This window comes from Rhamphochromis longiceps, linkage group LG7 (genome assembly GCF_057381845.1).
Source record: "Rhamphochromis longiceps isolate RC_006_pf linkage group LG7, R_longiceps_female_GT1.1, whole genome shotgun sequence".
Classification (NCBI taxonomy): domain Eukaryota; kingdom Metazoa; phylum Chordata; class Actinopteri; order Cichliformes; family Cichlidae; genus Rhamphochromis; species Rhamphochromis longiceps.
In genome coordinates this window covers 61,132,576-61,159,701 of record NC_140563.1, presented here as the reverse complement: position 1 = coordinate 61,159,701, position 27,126 = coordinate 61,132,576, and the positions used below count along the sequence as shown (strand labels likewise).

Here is a 27,126-nt window from a genome sequence, read left to right as displayed (position 1 = left end):
AGTTCCTGTTGCCAATAGTTGCACAACCAGTTATTAGCTTAGGGGGCAATTGCTTTTTTCACACAGAGCCACATAGGTTTGGATAGCTGTTTTATGTCCAATATTAAAATTTCTTTAATGATCTGAAATAATTGTGAAAAATATCAGCAAAGGCCCCGAGACTTTTTCTGTACAAGAAGATCAGAAATCACAGTACGATATATCCCTGACACCTCCTCTGCTCTAAAACACTATTACATTACTGAGCATACTGTAAATGAGTTCACACCATATGTAACTGATATGGTGTGATACTGTAGCTATAAAAGAAATAGGCCGACAGTGCACTGATTTCATTACGCATAAGATGCATTTGAATGAATGTTACTAGATGCACCATATCTGATCGCAAACCGCAAAGAAAATGATGCAAATATTTTTGATATATTATTACTTAATTCAGTGTCTTTAGATTCTGAATCTGTACGTCTGTGTGCTGCAGGTGCAGTGGAGGTGAGGAAAGAAGGTCTGGAGGCGCAGATCAACCGTCTAGCTGAACTCATCGGACGACTGGAGAATAAGGTGAGGAACACAGACACACCCACATTAATATGTTTTAATAACTAAGAAAGAAATCCCCAATGATGTGAGTGCAAGCAGCTGAAGTGACTTTTCTCTAATGGGTGGCTTGGCTCAGCCTCAGAGATAAGGTGAGGAGTTTGGACATTCAGAGGGAGCTCAGAGTAGAGCTACTGCTTTAATCGGATAGAGTAGGCATCTGATCAGGATTCCTCCTGGGAATCTCCTTTCTGAGGTTTTCTGGGCATGCCCAACTGGGGGGAGACCCTAGGGTAGACCCAGAATCCACTAGAGAAATAGTATATCTTATCTGGACAGGGAATGCCTCAGGTTACCCCCAGAGTAAGTGGAAAATGTTGCTGGGGAGAAGTATGTCAGGAATACCCTGTTTAGCCTGCTGCCAATCCAACCCAACTTCGGCTGAGATGAAGAAAATGGATGGATGGTTATTACATCTGGCATGTTAATTTCTGCATTTTATGGTATTTAATAGATCTGAAGCTATAAAATAAAAGCAGTGTGTGCAGTAATGTGAGCACATATCTGTGAACCTGGCACACTTCACACACATCCACTAAACCAGACCTCAGCTGCCTGCACTGCTCAGTAAAAAATGCATCGCTGTCTGCATCTTCCATTGGGATTCTCCTCCTCCCTTTGGTGCTCTATTGTTATTTCAATTCAGTTCTTTCAGTTTACAAAGTTTAAACTACATCACCTCCTTAAAAAGCACCCAACCTTTTGTTTTAGCTTCCAGTGGCTTATCTTGGATTTTTGAAGCTTTAATGTAAATTAACCAATTGTTACATATTTCTGACATGAAACCTGTATGATTTAAATAATTGTAAACATTCTATAAGAGTTCAGTTTATCATCTCATAACCTCTCCTATGGGTTTAGAGCCACTTTAAGTCTATATACGGATCTTTATGGTCTTTCTTGGGGTTTTGCTGGCAATGCAAATCCAGCATCAGCTTCCCTAAAGCCTAATATTCAAAGCTTTACTTTAGGAAAGTAAGTTTTACCTCTTTCTCTCAGACTTTATCACTAACCCACAAAGTGATTAATACAGACATTCATCCTCAGCTTTATCGCATCAGTACCTCTGATTTTATTTATCTGATCTTTAAACAAGACCAGGTGGATTTTTTTTCATATGAATATTCATCAATATAGATTGAATTGTCAACCATATATATTTAATTTGTGTAATACACTGGGATATTTATAACTAGAGCTATTTGTTAGATTTTTGTTCGATTTTGTAACTCTGGGAGCAACTTTGGCCACATACTTTCCTCTGTGATTAGTACGGTTTTCTGATTGTGAATGTTTAGAAAGTTCTGATCTAATGTCAAATTTCAGTGAAATAAAGAATCAAACTGTACATACAGGAAATACTTTGTTTTAAGGCCTTCTTTACAGAGTGAATAACACAACCTCTGATAAGAACTGAGTTCAACCTTAAAACAGATGAACAGACTGTGAGAATTGAGCTGCACTGCTGTCAGTTCTTTTAAAGCACCAGTCATCCTTTCGACACTAGAGCTCTTCTATCAGACACAAACGACTGAAAGTCAGTGATCTCTGTCCTCATTATAACTTTTTCTCTGACCAAGCTTGTCAGCATATGGAGGATTTGTTAGTTTGATATGTTACATTGGCCAAATTGCGTACACCAGAGCAGCACGCTGAAGGTCGGCGGAGGACAAAAGAGAGGAAAGTGTTGCAGGAGGGGGGGGGGAATGATAGTCAGTGGGGGCTAATAAGCAGGTGGGAGTGGGGAGTGAGTAGCTGATTTACATCAAGTGAAAGAAATTGAAGAAAGTAAGAAACTATCACAGTGCATATTTTTTCTTTACTTCTTCTAAAGTGTGGCCACTCTCTAGTCAAAGACGCCTCTTCATCATCTTCCTTCCTCCCTTCTGTCATTCTTGCATCTTTCATTTGCCTTCGCTCCCCCCCCCCCCCCCCCCCCCCCCCCCCCCTCGCTGTCTTTGTCCCTCCGTTCCTCTGCATTGCCTGCATCTTATTCAGTACTGAACATGTTGCAGCTAATGGAGCCCCAGCAGACTCAGCTGTCTTTAGGAGAGTGAGCGACTACAGCAGAAAGAGCTAAAGAATACCTAAAGACTATGCACCGCTGTGGGGGAGGAGGAGTAGCAAGATGAGGAAGGATAGAGGGGAATCACATTAGGAAAAAAGGATTGGAAGAAGGAAACAAAATGCTCGTGTGAGCAGAGTTACATCATCACTCATAATACCGCTTTAGAAACAACCTGAAGCCTTTAACCTCTTACTCTAATTTAATATACGTCCAACTATTTACTCAGTTTTGGCAGCAATGGCTGAAATGTTTCTTACCAAAGAACTGTTCAATAATCACCTGCAACCATAAATCCTCCAGAGACTCAATTAGTCTACTTTCCAGAAGTCTGTGGCACAAAGAAAATCTTTCCAATGTCGACTACTACAAACAGACAAGTTTCTTTTTTACCCCTTTAGATGGCGATAAAGTCAGGAATAATTCATGCATTTTACTTTTACTTGAGGGAACGTTGAATTGAAGCTTAAAATTTCTGAAAAGAGAGGTAGAAAGGAGAGTGACAGAGCATTCATTTATCAGCTCTTTCTCTATTAAAACAAGTTACCAGGGGGAACAAGGCATGTGTAAACTGAAAAGTAGGTTTAAATTTAAGTGCTTGTTGTCTTCATGTTATATAGGATTACATATTGTTGTCTTGTTGTGTGTGCAGCTATCAAAAATGGTGCTTCATGTGGCAGCACACCACCATTTCTACGTCACAGCAGATAAAGTGGATGGTTACAGAGTCACTGGCCAGGTCTTTAATGATATAGTCAACGTTTTTAAAAAGATAGACTAATTCACTTTCTTATTGAGAATTAAATCTAAAGACCATTCTACTCAGAAATGCACAGGAATTATAAAGCTGCAGTCTACTGACATGTAGCTCAGGCTCAAGAAGGGGTAAAAGCTTCTGCCTTGATCCTTCTCTGAGGCTCTCTGATAGGAAAACTGTCTGTGATAAGAAAACCTGAAGTGTTTTGCTTCAGGTCAAGAAATATAAACCTCTATAAAGCCACACATCTGACTTTTATGTTTGTCTCTGCACAATCTGTACATGGTGTGCTGGACAGTATAACATGGAAGAGAGTGATATTATACCCCTCTCGTCAAACTGACAGGTCATTAATTATTCATGAGCTCCGGAAGTAATTACTTCCGGAGCTCCGGAAGTAATTAAATTATTCATGCGCTCCGGAAGTAGGAAGTAATTAAGTAATAAAAATATGATATTCATAAAAATATGATATTCATAAAAATATGATATTCCTAAAAAATATGATATTCATAAAAATATGATATTCATAAAAATATAATTGATTATTTAGAAAGTTTCTTATATATCAAAAAATAGCATTCTTTTATTTCTTTAAGCAATTAAATTTTTATTTTTATTTTTTTATGCTCAAAAAACGCCATCTGGTGGCGGGTCAGTGTGTGTGTGTGTGCGCGCGCGCGCGCCCGAGGCTGTGTGTCTGTGTCTCCGGACCGTGCTCTCTCGGGCTCCGTGCTCATGTGTTTAAAAATGTATTAAACCATATTAAAATTGTTTAGTTAAACTTGTGCTTTTGTAACGTTCAGTATGGCCACAAACACATGCTGCATGCCTTGGGGGAAAACTTTATTTCGATTTATATGCATTTGTAGATTTAGAATAAAACTCATACTCAGAAAAAACTCGCGATCCCCTAACCCTAACCCTCCTTAGAAACATAAGCAGGGAAAACTCCTTAAAAAACCCTCCGCGATTTCTCCAAAACCCTACAATAACTTGTTAGCTACCCCTCTATTCCCAAAACCTTATATTCGATAACAGGGAAAATCCTGAAAAAATCCTTAGTCTTTTTTCTCAAATTCAGCGCCCCGCGGCTCCCTTCATGCTCAGCCAAACAAAGCCAAAACTCCTTTAAAAAAAAAAATTCTCCGCGATTTCTCCAAATCCCTACAATAACTTGTTAGCTACCCCTCTATTCCCAAAACCTTATATTCGATAACAGGGAAAATCCTTAGTCTTTTTTCTTCAAAAACTTCCCTCTTACTAGCAACCTCTAAAATTCAACGCACACTCTAAGTTCTACCTCGCTCTTAATCTCCGATCCACAACTTCTTGCAGAGCACAATTTTTTCCTGCTTGTTCGCTCCCCGCTCTGCTCCCGAATGCGCTGCTTACCTCGTTCGAAATTTGCGCCGGAGACCAACTCCCCCCCTTACTTCGCCCCGCTGCCAATCACATAACTATTGCACCGCTCCCTTCGCGCCCCGGTTAGCCAATCCGCTCCAGGTCCGATTTTTATGATCTCCCGCTCAGGTTAAGACTACCCCCGAGCTCCCACAAGACCCCTGCCTTCAGCCATATCAACAACTGGAACCGCTCAGACTGCTTGCGAGTTCGCATAGGGAGCGGCCGATTTCAACAGCAACTTGCGTCTCTTTCCTTATCCGCATATCATTCGGTAAGTGTTAATCTTCCTCTCTAACTACATTTTTGCATTTTCCTTTTTACCATTCTGTCAATCCTTTCATTTAAAAAAATAAATAAATATCACAATGGTTTGTAACAGGTACAATACACCATCCATCCATCCATTCGCCTCCACTTATCCTTTTCTCAGGCTCGCGCGGTGCGCTGGAGCCTATCCCACGTACAATACACTTTAAAATATATATAAGCTCCACTTTTAACTCCCGTAAAAGTTTATACATTACATGTCTACATCACCTATCATGGCCTCATCGGGTATCTCATATCATCTTGTTATTGTTATGTTATGCTCCTTTGATATTTTGCTAGTTTGCGTGTTTTAAAACTCTTTTTGTTTTTCTTTATATTTTTAGACCCAGATGTGTTAACCTGATCCCTGCGAAACACCAGCTCTGCGTGGATTTTGACCGCGAGTGACCGGATGTTGTTTCCGGCCTGAGGTTGCCTGAAATGCCGTGAGGCTCGTTTGAAAGATTGCGCCCGAGACCAACTCCGCCTCCAAGGCATGCCTACCTTTAGCTGCCACCAGTGAGATATCAGAGCCGGGCTCCACATATCCAATCAGGAGCACGAGCAAGACAGCTTTTGCAGACTCTCCAGAAATATACAAGTCCTTACCAACTGCTCTGCAACCCAGTGTTTCTGGTCCCCTCACTAACATCGCTTTTTGAGATATTTTTTATGAACCACCAAAAAAGCAATTTTACCCCACAGTACAGAAGACTGGGTCTGAGGGCAGCAGCGGGGACAAATGATTGTAATGAAGCGACGGACATTTCATGGCTGGTCTTGCATAATCGTGAGTTATTATGTCATATGGTGATAAGTACATAGTTTTGCAAGAGGCATACAAGCACTGTGGAAAAAGTAATCATAAAACTGTTTTTGTGAACACCCTACGTTATGCTTTAAAAAATGTGATACATGTAATGTGATCATCAAAGAACATGATTTTTTTTTAAAAAACTTTTATTCTTATGCTTTTAAAGTATGTCAGATTATCTTAAAACACTTATTTGTATGTTATAATGTTTTTCTTACACCATGTGTAATTTTTATAGACACCTTATTCATTGTATCAATGTGTAATTATGTATCTTTTGATAAATAAATAAAATATTTAATCTTGTATTTGTGTACTTTCTGGTGATTCAATAAAAAATTAGTCACATATCGCTCTGATAAACACAGATGGCTGAAAGAAATGTTTGATGGAACAAAGGAAACAAGTGTCTTGCTGCTAAACTTTTAAGTCACCATGGTTTAAATGAGAAAGTCTGTATGTAAAACATGAAAAACTCCATATCAGTGATATCTACAAAGGTGTACTCATTTCTTTGTAATGGTACTTTACTGTTCCAATGAAACAAAAAGAAAATCTCATTTTTAAAGTACATTTTTCGGCCATCCTGACCTATTTTCAGGGGCAAGAATGTTGATGTTAGACTGTGTTTTAAATCAGGTTGTGTTATGTTATGGTGAAATTTAACTTGTTCTTTTGTGTAATTGCACATGGCCCAGCAAAGGACCCCTTAGTAAACTGTACAGCATAAGTTTTCAATTCACTTTTGTCAGAAAACTTCACAGTATGAGAAGTTACAGCACAGTTTCTCCAAACGTGTGGTTCTTTTTCAGCCAGCGTGCTTTTAGAGCATCTACATTAGCTCATGTAGTAAAAGTACAATCAGTAAGTGTACTTTAACATTTGAGATTCCGAGTCACTCTTGCTTAGATCATGTGAACTATATCATGAACCTTTTATTGTATAATGCATTAAACGTGTTCAAATCAGTTTAGTTAAAATAAATTGAAAATAATCTAGAGACAAGCAACTCCTTTTTAGCTTCTGTTATGTATTTACCTCTCACACCTTAATCTAGATGTTAGTGTTCTCAGAGTTAACATGTCTCATGTTGCCATGTTGTATTTCTAATACCCAGCCTCAGTGTTCGCCCTGTTGACCCTCAAATCCAAACACCAATGATCTAGATATTCACAAAATTCATAAGGAGATTCTTAAGGTCTTAAGTTTTGTTGTTTTTATGTTTTACAAAAAAAAAAACTTCACATTTTTTATATTTTTAAACGAAAGTGACATGCAAGGATATTTTTCTTTAGTGATGTTGCTTCAGCAATCTCAAATACTAATTATTCTGGGAATTTTTATGGTCAAACTATGTGATTTTCCAAATGTGTGTGTGTGGAGTAAAATGACCTTGTTCTTATGATGTTGTCACCGTGAATCATTTAGGATTAACAACACAAATTGTATCGATAGCAGAAACAGTCTTATAACTTATAATTCTCACACGTTACCGCTAGTTTTACAAACACAGTCTTCTTCAGCTCTGTTTATGTAGCTTTTATGAAACTGATTTTCCATAGTACAAGTAGAATTTAATTTTTCTTTGCTCTCCAGTATAAATGCAATAATTTGCAGGCTTTTTACTGAAACTCTCACAATGCAACACTCAATGCTCAGAGCTTCATATATCAACAGCTCTGAAAATATCTTCTTTTTTAAAGTAATGTAGGACAGGATCTCTCACTCTCTGTGTCTCAAAAAAACCCAACTAAACTGGCAATCACCACTAAACAAATGAAAGTAGTTTATGGCTTTTTTATCAGCTGCATTTCTTTCATTTATGTATTGATCCCATTGTTTATTGGTAATGCTTTTAGGTCACTGTTTTAGCATGTCTGCCTCACACTCCATTTAAACAGTTTAACAGATAGTGGGGTCTGGTAAGGAAGTTGGGGGGAAGCAGACAACTCCACAGGAAGAGTCTTTTTGTCTTTTCTCCACTGTAAAAGATAGCAAGGCAGTGTGAAACTTTCTTTGCGGGAAAGACAAAACTGAGAGCCATGCTAGGCTCAGTGAGAGACTCTGCTCACCCTCTGCCCCAGCGATGGCAGTCCCTCACCAAGCTCGATTTCTGTTCTTTGTCTTGATTAAAGAATGTTAGCTACCGCTCATCGCTTGTCTGCAGGCTTTATTAAATGGAAAACTTCCACAACAACCTCTAAACAGTGGTTTATGGCTTTTTGTCACCTGCAACACCATGTAACACTTGGATGTTAGATTCTTTTACCAGTCAGTGTTGTTAGCCCCAACCCCCAGGCTCCAGCTGTCTGAGCTCTAACCCTGGCTGCCAAATGTCCCCCTGAGGCCTTTGTGCCTTTTACCACCAGACTAAGTTTGTAGTCCTATCTACTAATATTATTTTATTTTTTTATTATAGCACAAGGTTCAGTTAGGTTACTACTTTGACTTCCTCAATTTGAGCACATTTCTGACCCGATACTTTATCAAGCTTTTACTCGAGTGTTTTTGACACTAGCAGCTGTACTTCTACTTAAGTGAAAATTGCCTGCAATTTTGCCACCTCAGTTGCCACTTTTCTGGAGTTTGTACACTTTTTATATTGAAACGTTCAACGTTTTACGTGTTATCCTTGATCACAGTTCTAAACAAGTTAACTTTCTTCACTTCAAAGTAACCCAAAAAAAGAAACTATATGTCCAGTCCTCTTTACTCCAAACCTGGTTTAAGGCTATGCTGTTGTTGTGATATGGCCATACAAATAATATTAAGTTTAATTAATCTTAAAAAAAAATGGCTGCTTCATGGCTACCTGTTCAGAGAATTTGCAGACTTTTATGGAAACTGTCACAATGTAACACTCTCACTGTCAAAACATGGTTGATCCATGTTTCTATGAACACTGATTAATATATCAACAGCTCTGAAAATCCTTTTTTTTAAAGTAAAGCAGAACAGGATCTCTGTATCTCTAAAAATCCCAACAAAACTGGCAATCACCTCTAAACAAATGGAAGTAGTTTATGGATCTTTATCACCTGCAACACCATGTAACACCTAGATGTTAGACTCTTTTACCATCACATTTGCAAGGGTTTATGTGTTATCCTTGATCACAGTTCTAAATAAGTTAACTTTGCTTGACATAAAAGTAGCCCAAAGAAGACAAATATATGTCCAGTTCTTTTTTACTCCAAACCTACTGATCGGAAAACATTATGTGATGCTGGAAGTTTTCATCCTATCCATCTGCAAAACAAGTTTACCTGTAAGCCAACACATTAGACGTAAGCAAATTTGTGAAATTCCTGAACAATGTGCTTTGTGGAGTAGCAGTAGTACTAGAACTAGTACTAGTAGTCCTAGTATTCTGCAGCAACCAGGCTTCAAGAGTGATCACTCTTCTGGCTTTCAAATGGTGAAAACATGTCACAGTCTTAACCGCAAATCAGAAATGTTGGTAAATTTAAAAAGGAATTTAAACGTCAGCTTTGACATAGACACAGACTTTATTAATGCCACACTCAGGAAATTCACATGTTACACATGATTTAGCTCACCTGCTAAATCCCCAGAGCAATAACCCCATCAGCATCATTAGCCTGAGTGTTGATCCTCCAGGTGAGTGAGTGGAGTTGAGTGTGTGTGTGTGTGTGTGTGTGTGTGTGTGTGTGTGTGTGTGTGTGTGTGTGTGTGTGTGTGTGTGTGTGTGTGTGTGTGTGTGTGTGTGTGATCAGAGGTGAAGCTGCTTTCTGCAAAGTCTCATCAACAACATCTTTAGAAACAAACATCAACAACCAGGAAGAGTCTAAAAGCACTAAATATGAAACAGACCATTTACCATACCCAACACTGAGCTCCTGCACAGTCAGATGGAGTGAAACATAATGTCCCAGTGGTGTTCTGTTGGATTTAGCAGGTGAGCGTTGTTGCCAGTCAAAACCTTTTTGGAAACTCTTTACAAGAATCAATGTAATTATTTGTTTTACTTGAATCAAATGTATTGGTTTATATACCTGAAATAAAACTTTTTTTTGGAAACCCGTTACATCAAATAAAACTTTCTTGGAAAAGCATTGCAAGAATCAATCGAGTTATTTGTTTTACCCCATTCAAATCTATTGGTTTCATTACATCAAATTAAATAATTTTGGAAACCCGTTACATCAAATAAAACTTTTTTGGAAAAACTTTACAAGAATCAATGTAATTATTTGTTTTACTTGAATCAAATGTAATGGTTTATATACCTGAAATAAAACTTTTTTGGAAACCCTGTACATGAAGTAAAAGGTTTTTGATCTTGTAAGTTCTGGCTTTAATATTTTCAGCTGATAAAGTGAACTTCATACAAACTCTGTGTTAGAAAAAGGGGATAGTTTACTACATGCTATAAAAACACAATCCTTAATCTTTTATTTTGCAACTTTATCTTTCTGTTCTTGGTTTTAGAGTGATTGTTTTATTGACTCGTACTTTGGGAATCACCCTGTTGTGAGAAAAGGATAAGCTGGGAGAGAATATAGCATTATACAAGCAGAGTGTTTTAGCTGTATCCGTAGATCTAAGACATAAACCTGTTGTTAAAAAAGAATAGTTAACTGAAGTGCAGATTTAATTTTAAATTATTTCACGAACTGTCCAGGAATTACAGAGAGCTTTATACTGATATGGTAAAATTCTCTGAGTGTATTGGTTGTATATGACAAGTATTTGTAAATCATTAGTAGTTACTCTTGCATAGGTGTTTTGCTTGTTTTAAATTTGTGCACTATTTATTTTTATTTTTTGTATTTTGTAATGAATCTCTAATTCACTTTTTCTTGTTGGCCTTGTTGTGTGTACCTCACAAGTCAAATTATACATTGTGATGGAGCAGTCACAATACACCCGCACGAGTTCACTTTATCAGCTGAAAATATTAAAGCCAGAACTTACAAGATCAAAAACCTTTTACTTCATGTACAGGGTTTCCAAAAAAGTTTTATTTCAGGTATATAAACCATTACATTTGATTCAAGTAAAACAAATAATTACATTGATTCTTGTAAAGTTTTTCCAAAAAAGTTTTATTTGATGTAACGGGTTTCCAAAATTATTTAATTTGATGTAATGAAACCAATAGATTTGAATGGGGTAAAACAAATAACTCGATTGATTCTTGCAATGCTTTTCCAAGAAAGTTTTATTTGATGTAACGGGTTTCCAAAAAAAAGTTTTATTTCAGGTATATAAACCAATACATTTGATTCAAGTAAAACAAATAATTACATTGATTCTTGTAAAGAGTTTCCAAAAAGGTTTTGACTGGCAACAACGCTCACCTGCTAAATCCAACAGAACACCACTGGGACATTATGTTTCACTCCATCTGACTGTGCAGGAGCTCAGTGTTGGGTATGGTAAATGGTCTGTTTCATATTTAGTGCTTTTAGACTCTTCCTGGTTGTTGATGTTTGTTTCTAAAGATGTTGTTGATGAGACTTTGCAGAAAGCAGCTTCACCTCTGATCTCACACACACACACACACACACACACACACACACACACACACACACACACACACACACACACACACACACACTCAACTCCACTCACTCACCTGGAGGATCAACACTCAGGCTAATGATGCTGATGGGGTTATTGCTCTGGGGATTTAGCAGGTGAGCTAAATCATGTGTAACATGTGAATTTCCTGAGTGTGGCATTAATAAAGTCTGTGTCTATGTCAAAGCTGACGTTTAAATTCCTTTTTAAATTTACCAACATTTCTGATTTGCGGTTAAGACTGTGACATGTTTTCACCATTTGAAAGCCAGAAGAGTGATCACTCTTGAAGCCTGGTTGCTGCAGAATACTAGGACTACTAGTACTAGTTCTAGTACTACTGCTACTCCACAAAGCACATTGTTCAGGAATTTCACAAATTTGCTTACGTCTAATGTGTTGGCTTACAGGTAAACTTGTTTTGCAGATGGATAGGATGAAAACTTCCAGCATCACATAATGTTTTCCGATCAGTAGGTTTGGAGTAAAAAAGAACTGGACATATATTTGTCTTCTTTGGGCTACTTTTATGTCAAGCAAAGTTAACTTATTTAGAACTGTGATCAAGGATAACACATAAACCCTTGCAAATGTGATGGTAAAAGAGTCTAACATCTAGGTGTTACATGGTGTTGCAGGTGATAAAGATCCATAAACTACTTCCATTTGTTTAGAGGTGATTGCCAGTTTTGTTGGGATTTTTAGAGATACAGAGATCCTGTTCTGCTTTACTTTAAAAAAAAGGATTTTCAGAGCTGTTGATATATTAATCAGTGTTCATAGAAACATGGATCAACCATGTTTTGACAGTGAGAGTGTTACATTGTGACAGTTTCCATAAAAGTCTGCAAATTCTCTGAACAGGTAGACATGAAGCAGCCATTTTTTTTTAAGATTAATTAAACTTAATATTATTTGTATGGCCATATCACAACAACAGCATAGCCTTAAACCAGGTTTGGAGTAAAGAGGACTGGACATATAGTTTCTTTTTTTGGGTTACTTTGAAGTGAAGAAAGTTAACTTGTTTAGAACTGTGATCAAGGATAACACGTAAAACGTTGAACGTTTCAATATAAAAAGTGTACAAACTCCAGAAAAGTGGCAACTGAGGTGGCAAAATTGCAGGCAATTTTCACTTAAGTAGAAGTACAGCTGCTAGTGTCAAAAACACTCGAGTAAAAGCTTGATAAAGTATCGGGTCAGAAATGTGCTCAAATTGAGGAAGTCAAAGTAGTAACCTAACTGAACCTTGTGCTATAATAAAAAAATAAAATAATATTAGTAGATAGGACTACAAACTTAGTCTGGTGGTAAAAGGCACAAAGGCCTCAGGGGGACATTTGGCAGCCAGGGTTAGAGCTCAGACAGCTGGAGCCTGGGGGTTGGGGCTAACAACACTGACTGGTAAAAGAATCTAACATCCAAGTGTTACATGGTGTTGCAGGTGACAAAAAGCCATAAACCACTGTTTAGAGGTTGTTGTGGAAGTTTTCCGTTTAATAAAGCCTGCAGACAAGCGATGAGCGGTAGCTAACATTCTTTAATCAAGACAAAGAACAGAAATCAAGCTTGGTGAGGGACTGCCATCGCTGGGGCAGAGGGGTGAGCAGAGTCTCTCACTGAGCCTAGCATGGCTCTCAGTTTTGTCTTTCCCGCAAAGAAAGTTTCACACTGCCTTGCTATCTTTTACAGTGGAGAAAAGACAAAAAGACTCTTCCTGTGGAGTTGTCTGCTTCCCCCCAACTTCCTTACCAGACCCCACTATCTGTTAAACTGTTTAAATGGAGTGTGAGGCAGACATGCTAAAACAGTGACCTAAAAGCATTACCAATAAACAATGGGATCAATACATAAATGAAAGAAATGCAGCTGATAAAAAAGCCATAAACTACTTCCATTTGTTTAGTGGTGATTGCCAGTTTAGTTGGGTTTTTTGAGACACAGAGAGTGAGAGATCCTGTCCTACATTACTTTAAAAAAGAAGATATTTTCAGAGCTGTTGATATATGAAGCTCTGAGCATTGAGTGTTGCATTGTGAGAGTTTCAGTAAAAAGCCTGCAAATTATTGCATTTATACTGGAGAGCAAAGAAAAATTAAATTCTACTTGTACTATGGAAAATCAGTTTCATAAAAGCTACATAAACAGAGCTGAAGAAGACTGCGTTTGTAAAACTAGCGGTAACGTGTGAGAATTATAAGTTATAAGACTGTTTCTGCTATCGATACAATTTGTGTTGTTAATCCTAAATGATTCACGGTGACAACATCATAAGAACAAGGTCATTTTACTCCACACACACACATTTGGAAAATCACATAGTTTGACCATAAAAATTCCCAGAATAATTAGTATTTGAGATTGCTGAAGCAACATCACTAAAGAAAAATATCCTTGCATGTCACTTTCGTTTAAAAATATAAAAAATGTGAAGTTTTTTTTTTTTGTAAAACATAAAAACAACAAAACTTAAGACCTTAAGAATCTCCTTATGAATTTTGTGAATATCTAGATCATTGGTGTTTGGATTTGAGGGTCAACAGGGCGAACACTGAGGCTGGGTATTAGAAATACAACATGGCAACATGAGACATGTTAACTCTGAGAACACTAACATCTAGATTAAGGTGTGAGAGGTAAATACATAACAGAAGCTAAAAAGGAGTTGCTTGTCTCTAGATTATTTTCAATTTATTTTAACTAAACTGATTTGAACACGTTTAATGCATTATACAATAAAAGGTTCATGATATAGTTCACATGATCTAAGCAAGAGTGACTCGGAATCTCAAATGTTAAAGTACACTTACTGATTGTACTTTTACTACATGAGCTAATGTAGATGCTCTAAAAGCACGCTGGCTGAAAAAGAACCACACGTTTGGAGAAACTGTGCTGTAACTTCTCATACTGTGAAGTTTTCTGACAAAAGTGAATTGAAAACTTATGCTGTACAGTTTACTAAGGGGTCCTTTGCTGGGCCATGTGCAATTACACAAAAGAACAAGTTAAATTTCACCATAACATAACACAACCTGATTTAAAACACAGTCTAACATCAACATTCTTGCCCCTGAAAATAGGTCAGGATGGCCGAAAAATGTACTTTAAAAATGAGATTTTCTTTTTGTTTCATTGGAACAGTAAAGTACCATTACAAAGAAATGAGTACACCTTTGTAGATATCACTGATATGGAGTTTTTCATGTTTTACATACAGACTTTCTCATTTAAACCATGGTGACTTAAAAGTTTAGCAGCAAGACACTTGTTTCCTTTGTTCCATCAAACATTTCTTTCAGCCATCTGTGTTTATCAGAGCGGTATGTGACTAATTTTTTATTGAATCACCAGAAAGTACACAAATACAAGATTAAATATTTTATTTATTTATCAAAAGATACATAATTACACATTGATACAATGAATAAGGTGTCTATAAAAATTACACATGGTGTAAGAAAAACATTATAACATACAAATAAGTGTTTTAAGATAATCTGACATACTTTAAAAGCATAAGAATAAAAGTTTTTTAAAAAAAAATCATGTTCTTTGATGATCACATTACATGTATCACATTTTTTAAAGCATAACGTAGGGTGTTCACAAAAACAGTTTTATGATTACTTTTTCCACAGTGCTTGTATGCCTCTTGCAAAACTATGTACTTATCACCATATGACATAATAACTCACGATTATGCAAGACCAGCCATGAAATGTCCGTCGCTTCATTACAATCATTTGTCCCCGCTGCTGCCCTCAGACCCAGTCTTCTGTACTGTGGGGTAAAATTGCTTTTTTGGTGGTTCATAAAAAATATCTCAAAAAGCGATGTTAGTGAGGGGACCAGAAAAACTGGGTTGCAGAGCAGTTGGTAAGGACTTGTATATTTCTGGAGAGTCTGCAAAAGCTGTCTTGCTCGTGCTCCTGATTGGATATGTGGAGCCCGGCTCTGATATCTCACTGGTGGCAGCTAAAGGTAGGCATGCCTTGGAGGCGGAGTTGGTCTCGGGCGCAATCTTTCAAACGAGCCTCACGGCATTTCAGGCAACCTCAGGCCGGAAACAACATCCGGTCACTCGCGGTCAAAATCCACGCAGAGCTGGTGTTTCGCAGGGATCAGGTTAACACATCTGGGTCTAAAAATATAAAGAAAAACAAAAAGAGTTTTAAAACACGCAAACTAGCAAAATATCAAAGGAGCATAACATAACAATAACAAGATGATATGAGATACCCGATGAGGCCATGATAGGTGATGTAGACATGTAATGTATAAACTTTTACGGGAGTTAAAAGTGGAGCTTATATATATTTTAAAGTGTATTGTACGTGGGATAGGCTCCAGCGCACCGCGCGAGCCTGAGAAAAGGATAAGTGGAGGCGAATGGATGGATGGATGGTGTATTGTACCTGTTACAAACCATTGTGATATTTATTTATTTTTTTAAATGAAAGGATTGACAGAATGGTAAAAAGGAAAATGCAAAAATGTAGTTAGAGAGGAAGATTAACACTTACCGAATGATATGCGGATAAGGAAAGAGACGCAAGTTGCTGTTGAAATCGGCCGCTCCCTATGCGAACTCGCAAGCAGTCTGAGCGGTTCCAGTTGTTGATATGGCTGAAGGCAGGGGTCTTGTGGGAGCTCGGGGGTAGTCTTAACCTGAGCGGGAGATCATAAAAATCGGACCTGGAGCGGATTGGCTAACCGGGGTGCGAAGGGAGCGGTGCAATAGTTATGTGATTGGCAGCGGGGCGAAGTAAGGGGGGGAGTTGGTCTCCGGCGCAAATTTCGAACGAGGTAAGCAGCGCATTCGGGAGCAGAGCGGGGAGCGAACAAGCAGGAAAAAATTGTGCTCTGCAAGAAGTTGTGGATCGGAGATTAAGAGCGAGGTAGAACTTAGAGTGTGCGTTGAATTTTAGAGGTTGCTAGTAAGAGGGAAGTTTTTGAAGAAAAAAGACTAAGGATTTTCCCTGTTATCGAATATAAGGTTTTGGGAATAGAGGGGTAGCTAACAAGTTATTCTAGGGATTTGGAGAAATCGCGGAGAATTTTTTTTTTTAAAGGAGTTTTGGCTTTGTTTGGCTGAGCATGAAGGGAGCCGCGGGGCGCTGAATTTGAGAAAAAAGACTAAGGATTTTTTCAGGATTTTCCCTGTTATCGAATATAAGGTTTTGGGAATAGAGGGGTAGCTAACAAGTTATTGTAGGGTTTTGGAGAAATCGCGGAGGGTTTTTTAAGGAGTTTTCCCTGCTTATGTTTCTAAGGAGGGTTAGGGTTAGGGGATCGCGAGTTTTTTCTGAGTATGAGTTTTATTCTAAATCTACAAATGCATATAAATCGAAATAAAGTTTTCCCCCAAGGCATGCAGCATGTGTTTGTGGCCATACTGAACGTTACAAAAGCACAAGTTTAACTAAACAATTTTAATATGGTTTAATACATTTTTAAACACATGAGCACGGAGCCCGAGAGAGCACGGTCCGGAGACACAGACACACAGCCTCGGGCGCGCGCGCGCGCACACACACACACACTGACCCGCCACCAGATGGCGTTTTTTGAGCATAAAAAAATAAAAATAAAAATTTAATTGCTTAAAGAAATAAAAGAATGCTATTTTTTGATATATAAGAAACTTTCTAAATAATCAATTATATTTTTATGAATATCATATTTTTATGAATATCATATTTTTTAGGAATATCATATTTTTATGAATATCATATTTTTATTACTTAATTACTTCCTACTTCCGGAGCTCATGAATAATTTAATTACTTCCGGATTACTTCCGGAGCTCATGAATAATTAATGACCTGTCAGTTTGACGAGAGGGGTATAATATCACTTTCTCATGGAATTTTATAAGATTCAGGCGGTTTAATGGTATGTTGCATTATTTTTATGCATTATATTCATAATGGTCAGTTTTACTATCAAATATAAAACACTTTAGTGTCACCATGCAAAAGAAATAAAACATAAATTAAATAAAACCACACACGAAAAATAATAAATAATCGACTGAAGGCTCTGTGAACAAAACTTAAACACTGGGACAAGGCCTCAGAGTCTCTACTTAACAGGTGGACATAATGCCACATTAATGCTAGAAGATAACAGCCAAAGACTTCCAGACAGCAGATGTGGCACCGCTGTCTTTGTTCAGTGTTTTTGGTACATCTTTGCTCTTCTCTCTCTTTTCTTTATCCTTTCTTCACTGGTGTTGGATGTCGCATGATTAGGATGACAAATGAGATCTGAAATGATCACAAATTGGGGTAACTAGAAGTAACTAGAAGTTTCCAAGCAATACTAGTACTGCGTAAATTTCATTTACTTAGAAATCTAAAATAATTTGCGTATCTGTTTTCAATTCAGTGTGATGCCTTTTATTTTGGAGGTTTTGCTGAAATCAATTTTCCACCTTGATAAAATTTTGATTTCAGAATAGAAAAGAAGACAAATTACTCGTATAATTACACTTGGACCAACAACAGGGAACAGCAGAAATCCGCTGCACGTGAAAAAGAAAATAGGTCACCAAACTTTTCTGTTGGAAAATGAGCTTTCAGAATAATGAGAGCTATAGAAAAGCACATGAATAGGCATTTTCTGCTGGATTAAATTTACAGAGGGCTGTACAGAATACTGCAGAAATCATACTGGATCAAAACAAAAGCTTTGTGGAGGTGTCTTAAATGTGTCTTTGCCTCTCTGTTTTGTTGAGTATTACCTGCACAAGTTTTAGTATTAAGACTGTGCAGGTGTCTGGAAGGAGAAGATATTATCACACTGCGTCGGAGTGAATCATGAATTGTTTACTCAATGAATAATAAGCCAGCTACACACTGAGTGATGCTGTACATGGTGAGATGAAAATAGTGTCTTACTTTGGCCCCTTTGCCTGGATATCACAGGAAATCCTGTTACCTACAAACCCTCCTTAAAGTGGCAAAATCATGGAGCCTCTGTTGCTCAGTCTTAGTTTCACATTCTCCTACTGTCATCCTTTTTCCTTACTTACAAAATATCATCATTTATTAGTCTCCGTGCACCACAGACCAGGAAATTTTGCTTCCCTTGAAAACATCCCTCTTAGGATAATGAGTTTTCATTGTAGAGGCTCATATGCAATCTCTCCTTTTATCAGCAAAAGTATGTGATGTTGTGTTTGATAACTTGATTATAGCCACATAAATGGCAATGCTTATGCTCACTTTTTAACTATTTTTTAAAATTACTGTCAAGTTGAATGTGAAAAAATAGTAAACTATTACAGTTCTGTCTTATAATCTGCAACATCTTCAAAATTTTTAACATCTTCAAAATTTTCCACATTTAGGACACATCGCATTCAGTTTGCATGTTGAGATGCAGACATATACACTATGTGGATAAAAGTACTGGACCAATTACGGCTTACACCTGCAGGAGCTGCACAGACAAGGACACCAATGCCATGAAGCTCCTATGCACTCTGTGATCCCACTCTGGAATTTTACTTGAGTTGTTGGCGTTCCGAAATGCATTAGTACAACTTGCAGTTGACCGTGGAATATATGGGAAGGATGAAATTTCTTCATCCTAATACAGTACCACACTCAAATTCAGCGACCTTTTTACGACAACTCAATTTTTCATAAATGTTTGTAAAGTCAAACTGCATAGCTAGGTGCTTGATTTATTTACACCTGTAACAACAGGACTGAAATCACCTGAATTGAAAGACTAAAAGGTGTGGTTGTCCACATATATACCATATATATGTGAACATATATATACCACAGATAACCAAATTTTCTTTGACTGTGTGCAATATGGGCAAAGAAAAGAATGGAAATCATACCCTGACTTAACACAAACGTGACTCTAGATGTCAGTTGACATTGCTCATTAACTGCAAGACATGTAAAAGGTAACCAGTGCTGCAAACATTTTGCTAATTAAGACAGTGAATCTGTTTACAATATTTCCACTAAAACAACTTTGTTTCAATTACAATCAAATATATACTCTGAATCTTGATTTCCCCTGCGTACTAAAACATAAAGGTAATTATATCTTATCTTAAGTATATTTTGGGGAAATGCATTTAGCTTAAAATTTGTACTTTTGTGTTTTTCCTATCCAACTTGAAGATCAGTAGTTTTGTAGCAACAAAGGATCACATGCATGAGTGAAGGCTTATCGGTGTTCATCTGGGACAAGATTTAGAATAGAATAGAAGGGAATTTAACTTTATTATCATTGCACATGTCACAAGTACAAGGCAACAAAATGCATTTTGCATCCATCCAGAAAGTGCTTTAGCAAAAATATAGATATATTACAAAATATGAATCTATTATTGAACTATCTCAGATGCATTACTGCAAGACTTCGCCAATAAGAAAGTATGTCAGAATTTACCCTCTCCTGTTTCCCTGATAGAAGCAATGGCATGCAAATGACCAATAGAAGCCCAAGCAGACAACTGAGCTGATGGAATCAGTTGGAGAAACTTTTCTTCACTCCTCAAAGATGACTTCTTCAGTCTCAGCTAACTGCAGGTTTCATATCTTTCGCCATCTTACAATGCTGTGGTTGCTGCCATTCCCCAACTCTCTATGAATGATTCTCATGGCCACTGATCAATGGTCATAACAGTTTGCATACTAATGATCACGAAACAGAGCTGGTCAGTTGGTCAGTGGTGCTAATTTTGCTCTCTATGCAAATTTTAAGGAAACCTCCAGTCACCTAAACCTGATGGATGAGTGACGAAACTTCCTGGGATTTCCCTACCTGGCTGATTGAGCATCTTTCCTATCTTTCTTAAGAACATAAAAAAGTTAATATTATTTAAACCTTTTTTAGATCATGTTTTGGCAGTTTTTTACTGGAAACATCTTCCAAGTGATGCAGGGTGTAAAAGAAAGCAGCTGATTTGATTTGTAAATGCCTAAACTAATCTTATCTGACAAAATGTAGTGCAGTTCAAACAGAACATTAGTGAGGATAAACAGAGGGCTGAATATTCGACCTTAATTTGCTAAGCAGGCAGACTCACAACTCAAGTGAATGCTAACATGTTAGCTATATCGTTTTTGTGAGGCAGTAACACATTAGCATTGTGAGAAGAGCTTGTTAGTGAGCTTGCATTGCTGAAAACAAATGTTAATGCAGGTTTAATGGAATGCATGCCATTAGTACTGCTGCTTTGTAAAGCACTTTTAAGAAAACAGCAATGGGTAAACAAAGCTGTTTCACAAAAATGTCTTTCAGTGTAGCATGTGCAGTAAGGAAAATAGCAGGCAGTGAGTCTTTTATGTACTGAACAGCCAACAACACACGGCACCTTTCATTTCAGTCCAGCTGTGACCATACTGTGTCACATTAGGTTTAAATCATTCATCCTAGGATTTGGTATGTGTGAGTGTCTGCGTGTCACCTGCCCACTGTGCCGGACGCCGTGATCCTGCTGAGTTTGGTAAAAGTCTCAGTTGCCCTCGGAGCTCCACAGACACTATTCAAACAGTGCTAGTCATCAGTCACCTTGGTGACAGACACCTGCAGCGCTTACTGTGATTTATTAGAGCGGGTTTATATAACGCTTGCTCACAGGCAGTGAAAGTGGAGGGGAAAACTGAAAATCAATGTTGTGCCATCGTTGTACACAGTCACTATACTATTGTGCCACCTGGCTTTGCTCCTGTCTTGCCTGAAGGATATATTTGAACTTAATTTAATCGTGCCTTTCACTTAATTGACCTTTTGCTAAACCCGTCCCCTGAAGCATGGCTGTCTCGTAAGAGCAATGCCCATTATCTAAAGTATGGTCTGATTGTTTTTTGGCCTTTGTAAAATGCACAGGATGAGAAAAAGTTTACTGGCTCATTGCTACGAGGTTATGTATTTTCTGATTCACAGTCGTGATTGGGTAGAAATTTAAACGAAAAACTATTTTTTGCCCGAGTTGTACAGATATTTTGGCTTGCTGGTGTGAACTGAGGCTCTCCCAAGTATCTCTCATCCATAGAGCTCAAGGATGTTCATTTTGGCTTTATAGTCGCTCCAGTTGGGGATGTCGTTCAGGTGGAAATTTTAAAAGATAGCTGAGGGCCTAGGGGATTATTACCAGTTCTTGCTAGCGCTACACTGTAAAACACATTCTGCTCTTTGTTTGCATTTCTTCTTCTTGAATATTCAACTGCTCAGGGGGTGTTGACTTTTTGACTGGTAACCCTTTTTTGTCCTATTTCAGGCTCAGTAGTCTCTGGCACAGGAAGCCACAGGATGTCCCTAAAAGTGTTTGGTCAGAAACTAAACTCTGCTTTCAGGCTTTTTTTAGAGACTGTCTAGTGTCAGAGAGCTAGAAGTGAGAGATCGTCTTTTGTTTCCTTATGTGTAAAATGTAAAAAAAAGAAAAAGAACCGTGCAAGACTTTGTAACTAAGGAACTAGAAGGTTAGTAAATTTTTAAAAGAAGAAACAACAACTCCCCTAAATGCTTTCACGTCTATCTTCTTCCCCGTGATGTTCAACAGGATTGGGGATTTCTGTCTTCCATGTTTACATCTTTCATGTCTGCTTCTCTCAGTGATTCTCTCCAATTCCTCCTCGTTCCCTATCTTAATCTGTAAAATACATGTCCTCCTTCTGTGCCTGTCTCTGCAGCATGTCCAGAAAATCCTCATTGTGAGCTGCTAATGTGTGCTTCAAGTTGTAGTAGTAGTAGTAGTAGTTGCTGTCGTTGGTCTTGTAGATTGACATGTTGCTGCTGCTGTTGTTGTGCTTCTCCTTGCAGACGGTCTGGTTTGACCTGCACCAGAGGCTAACAGACACAGATGGCACCACCAGTGCAGTGAGTAGACTAAACACTTTAACGTTGTCCTCTACACTGCAGCACACAGCCTTGGGCCGAGCATCGCTTTCTGCTGCAATACCGTCCTTACACCGCACTACTCTGTTCCTGATGACATACCTATATGATGCAATTACTAGTGGACAGCGCTTATGCATGGCCAGAGCTCTCTAAAAATAGCCCTGCTCTGTATGTCTCTCTCATGGGTGTGAACTTGTGAATTATTTCCCAGAAAATGTGTGTGTTTTGTTGTCTGGAACCGAATAATTTATGGGCACCGAGTATTCTCCAGAAGAACAAATAGAGTCATACATTATCTTATAACATCTAACACCCACAGAGACAATAGCAGGCATATCAGGAGTGCAAGACACATGCAGCATATTCAGTAGGATTTTGTTTGTGATAACAATCAGTGACTCATAGAAAAAACGATCTTCTTTACAAGCCGTATTCGGATTCAGTCATAAATCACAACATCTTCCGTTACAGAAACCCAAATATTTGACACCATTGTCACACACTACTCCAGCTAAGATTGCATATCGCAAACAACACATGTATGCCTGCAGTGAAGTAGAGATAACAGGGTGAGAAGTATGAATGCCTGAAAAGCCAAAAACAATCTTTCTTATAATGTGGATTTATTGTAGTCACAGTTACTTTTCCCTTTCCTATTTTCCCTCGTATAAACCAAAGACATAAGAACGTCCTTCACTAAGGTGTGCTCGTATATGTCTGTTGTTTAGATGGTGTCGTTTGCTACATTGATTCTTGCTTATAAAACAGGCTGAGGGGTTTAACTGGCTTTGGTATAAAGTTACAGTACATTTACACTAGAACAAGCAGCAAATGACCCCTGGAAAAATCTATTCCATGTGGTGTATTTATATATCAAAAATCAATTTATGCCAGTTAGAACCATTAAGTTCTGTACAGATGCACCACTAAAAGCATGAACAGAGACATGAATATGTATACTTATTTGTGTCATTGTGTAAAGCTGTAAATATGCAGTTTAAAAGTATAAATTACAATCACCGGGCATGTGTCGACAACGCTTCAGTCCCTGGGTTGACCTTAGATTTAAAGAGTAAACAGTAAAAATGACTGCTGAGCATGTCTCTGAAATTCTTATACATTAATACTTAATATGTAAATGGTAAATGGCCTGTATTTGTATAGCGCTTTACTAGTCCCTAAGGACCCCAAAGCGCTTTACACATCCAGTCATCCACCCATTCACACACACATTCATACACTGGTGATGGCAAGCTACCTTGTAGCCACAGCCACGCTGGGGCGCACTGACAGAGGCGCCCCATGTAATGTATGCATTAATTTATTGCATGTACCTGTGAGCTGTAAAAATTTTGACAAAATTGATCAACAGTTCAGAGTGTTATACAGTTGATGATGAAATGGAAAGGCCCTTTGATGTAAAAGTTGAACTCAATAAAAACAAATATCAAAAGTATGACTTACCTTAAAAACCTGCACTCAACCATCCAAAGCAATGGGCAGTACACTAGAGAGGTGAAGAAGAGAGTGCAGGCAGGACAGTTTGTGACAGAAGGAAAGCAGCAAGAGCGAAAGGGAAGATTTACAAGACGGTAGTGAGACCTGGAGGTGACAGAGCTGAAGAGCTTTGTAGACAGTGATCCAGGGTGGACAGTTTTAGAAATGAGGTATAGCAGCAGGACAGGTCAGGGTAAGTTGCTTGAGATAAAGAAGAAAGGCTGAGATGGTTTGGAGATATCAAGATAAGGTATAGAAAAATATAAAATGGATGGTGAAGTTGAATCTGTCAGGAGAAAAGAGGAAGACAACAGATTGGATTCATAGATGTCATTAAGGAGGACATACAGAAGAGGTAGATAATTCAGGAAGCAGCTGAAAGAAGATGGTGAAAATATGAATTAATAAAACAAGGCTGTGACCTGTGCTTAGGGGGCAAAAATATATGAGCGTGCCAACATGTTGACAGGAATTTCGCAGGTACAAGATTTACTATGTTATCAGTCCCGGTTTAGCATGGCATCGTGGCCTTTATGACTTTGTTACAAGGTGCGGACAATTAAAAGACCGAAACAAAGACTCTTGTGCTGCCACTTTTATGTTGTCGAGAGACAACTGGGATTTAGTTGAGTTGTCTTAATCAAGGTAGTGACTCAACTAACCAGCACCACCTACCTTTTGCATCTTTCTATATTTGTCTGCCTCTTCCTTTAGTCCTTTATTCCATTTTTCATTTTAGCATCATGTTGGGGTTGAAGATGGTTTGGTGAACCGTCACTATCTGGGCCCTTTTACCTGCATTTAGTAGTCTGCTTCATCTGTGATTAAAGCCACACAAGCTGAATTGGTTACATATCTGTGTAGGTTCTCAGGACATTCAAAGAAGTCCAGTTGCTTTCCTTTCCAGGTTTTAGGAGCCTGGAAAAGAAAGCAACTGGACTTCTTTGAATGTCTTGAAGAGGCACCTCTAGGATCCAGGGCAGTCCAGTAAATCTTATCTTTTTCCACCTATTCTTTAATAAATACATCTGTATGTAAGTAAAGTAAGTGTGTCAGTGCATATGTTTCGTGCATTTGTGTTTACATATACCCCAAGTTCAGGAAGTTTAACACAGGGCCTTCCTGTGTTTAAGGGTGACCTTTGTAATAATCACAAATGCGCTCTTGCCCTCAGCAGTCGAGCCACTTATGGCTCTCAATTTGCTGCTAGGTAGCCACGAGGGCCCTGACTAACTTGTCCCGTTGTCATGGCCACTGACACAAAAAAAGGTTATTATATAAGAGACTATCCACATGCGAGGGAGAAGTTTTAGAGCCCTGATTTGAAATTTAAATGCAGCTCCAGGAAACACTTTTAAAACGCTTAACAATGTGCAATTATAAAGAGAAGTAACAGGCAAAGGTAAGAAACAGGAAAATTAAACTTGAAAAATAATAGAAACATTTTATGAAGGCATACTTACTTTGCAGTCTTTAAAAAATAGATTCCAGTATAACATTGCGAGGCAATTAAACATAAAAATAGCTACTGGTAATCACCTTGTATAACAAGATCCATTTGGCTGTTTGGTGGCCTGCTTTACAAAGCAAAGTAAACAGTGTCCAGCTGGGACATTTTTGCCTATGAGATAATGGTGTTTGTGCTAACACACAGGCTAGGAAACCACTCTAGTGCAGTCCTCATGGTAATGCAGCGCATGCTTCATCTCACCATGTCAGAGCTTCCAAACATGTGCGAGTATTTGTGTGGAGTTTGTGTACACCCACAGTCAGTTCTTTTAAATGTGAAAACTCACATTCAGTTCACAAACATTTAGACACATTAAACCATTTTTTGAAAATGAAATGAAACAGTTCTTCAGTTCAAAGTGTGCATAGTTTAACTGACGGTTAAACATCATCATGGCCAAATGAGGACGCTGCATTTACATCAACCTACAAAAACATACATGCTTTAACTAAACCTGGAGTTTGTTTACTAAAGAAGATATCCTGAGTTTCATTTTTAACTTGTGACCTTGTGGCGTGTACTGTGCTTTATTGAAACTTTCATCCACAACTACTTTTCTCTTGCACTTCACAAAAGCACTGACCTCATTACAAAACACAGTAACAGTGATGCCTTCTTCTCAGCTATCAGGATGAACTCTCTGACATAGATATAAATGACCTAATTTCCTCCGAGTGATAATTTAGAATGTAAATTTAAAATCACAGCACTGCCACTGTTTTTTTTACTTATTTGTTAAGTCATGGTAAATTTGTCACATGCTATTGTGGTTGTGCAGTCAACTTTGATGCAGTGTAGAGCAGCAGCTTGGAAATAGTTTGAATGCTACTATCAGGATAACAATAGTGTTGTGTTGGGCTGTCTGACTGCATTGAAAGATGGAGTTGAGCCCAAAGAACGGTAAAGATTAATGCACAGCATACAATCCAAGTACGACGCAATTACTTCTTAGATGTGCTGATTAAAATGACAGTAATGAAGCTGACTTTAGCTACACGTTTAGCCTATTACAAAATGCAATGGCAATTTTATTTTAATAGTGCATTTGAACTGCAAAGTCAATGTGCTTAACACAGAAGATAAAAACATAAAAACCTGTGTAGGTTTATGATGTATTAAGACAGTAAAAACAGCAAAAATATAATAAAGCAAAATAAAACAAAACAAAAGCAAACACAAATGCACATTTTGACTGTAGGCCTGAGTAGGGATGGGTATTGATAAGATTTTCACGATTCCGATTCCATTTTTGATTCTGTTTAACGATTCGATTCTTTATCGATTTTCTTATCAATTCTTTTTAAAAAAGGAGAACACTAAGGTTGAATAGCTTAGAACTTTCTTTTATATCTTCTCTTTGAACAAGATAGAAATTTAGGAGTAACATGGCCTTACAAACCCAACAGTGAGATCTTAAGAGATCCAGCCTACGGCTCTTCAATGGGTGTCACAGGGTCCCCAGGAAAAAAAATTGTAAATGTAAAATAATAAAATAAATATTCTTCTGTAGCAATAACAAAGTATAACATAAATTATTCAGTAGCAATTACACAAGAATATCCAGTAATGTCCCTGCCTACAATTAAACACATTCACTTACCGAAAATCGGGGGCATCTGCTGCGGCAGCCTTTTACCACAAACTTAAGTCACTGCTTGGTGACATTCGTCTATCCTGGCCTGAAAGGAGACGCTAACGGTAGACTGCAGCGAGAACTGCCAGCATCTGAGCCAGACTCTGTC

General features: G+C 38.0%; 1 protein-coding gene and 2 long non-coding RNA genes across 3 annotated transcripts in view; 2 read left to right on the top strand and 1 right to left on the bottom strand.

Moving 5' to 3' along the window:
• The window catches only part of necab2 (N-terminal EF-hand calcium binding protein 2), a 165,695-nt gene that overhangs the window by 97,128 nt on the left and 41,441 nt on the right, over nucleotides 1–27,126 (top strand). Inside the window, exons 8-9 of the mRNA XM_085414689.1 lie at nucleotides 482–561; nucleotides 22,300–22,356. Of these exons, the coding sequence (XP_085270815.1) occupies nucleotides 482–561; nucleotides 22,300–22,356 (137 nt within the window). The remainder of the gene's footprint in view (nucleotides 1–481; nucleotides 562–22,299; nucleotides 22,357–27,126) is intronic.
• Nucleotides 4,973–6,255, top strand: LOC146666572 (uncharacterized). Its single transcript, XR_014912442.1, has 2 exons — nucleotides 4,973–5,097; nucleotides 5,480–6,255. It is a non-coding gene; the product is annotated as an uncharacterized LOC146666572 (long non-coding RNA).
• On the bottom strand, nucleotides 14,868–17,114 carry LOC146666571 (uncharacterized). The gene is made up of 2 exons (XR_014912441.1): nucleotides 16,026–17,114; nucleotides 14,868–15,643 (listed from the first exon to the last, which is right to left on the bottom strand). It is a non-coding gene; the product is annotated as an uncharacterized LOC146666571 (long non-coding RNA).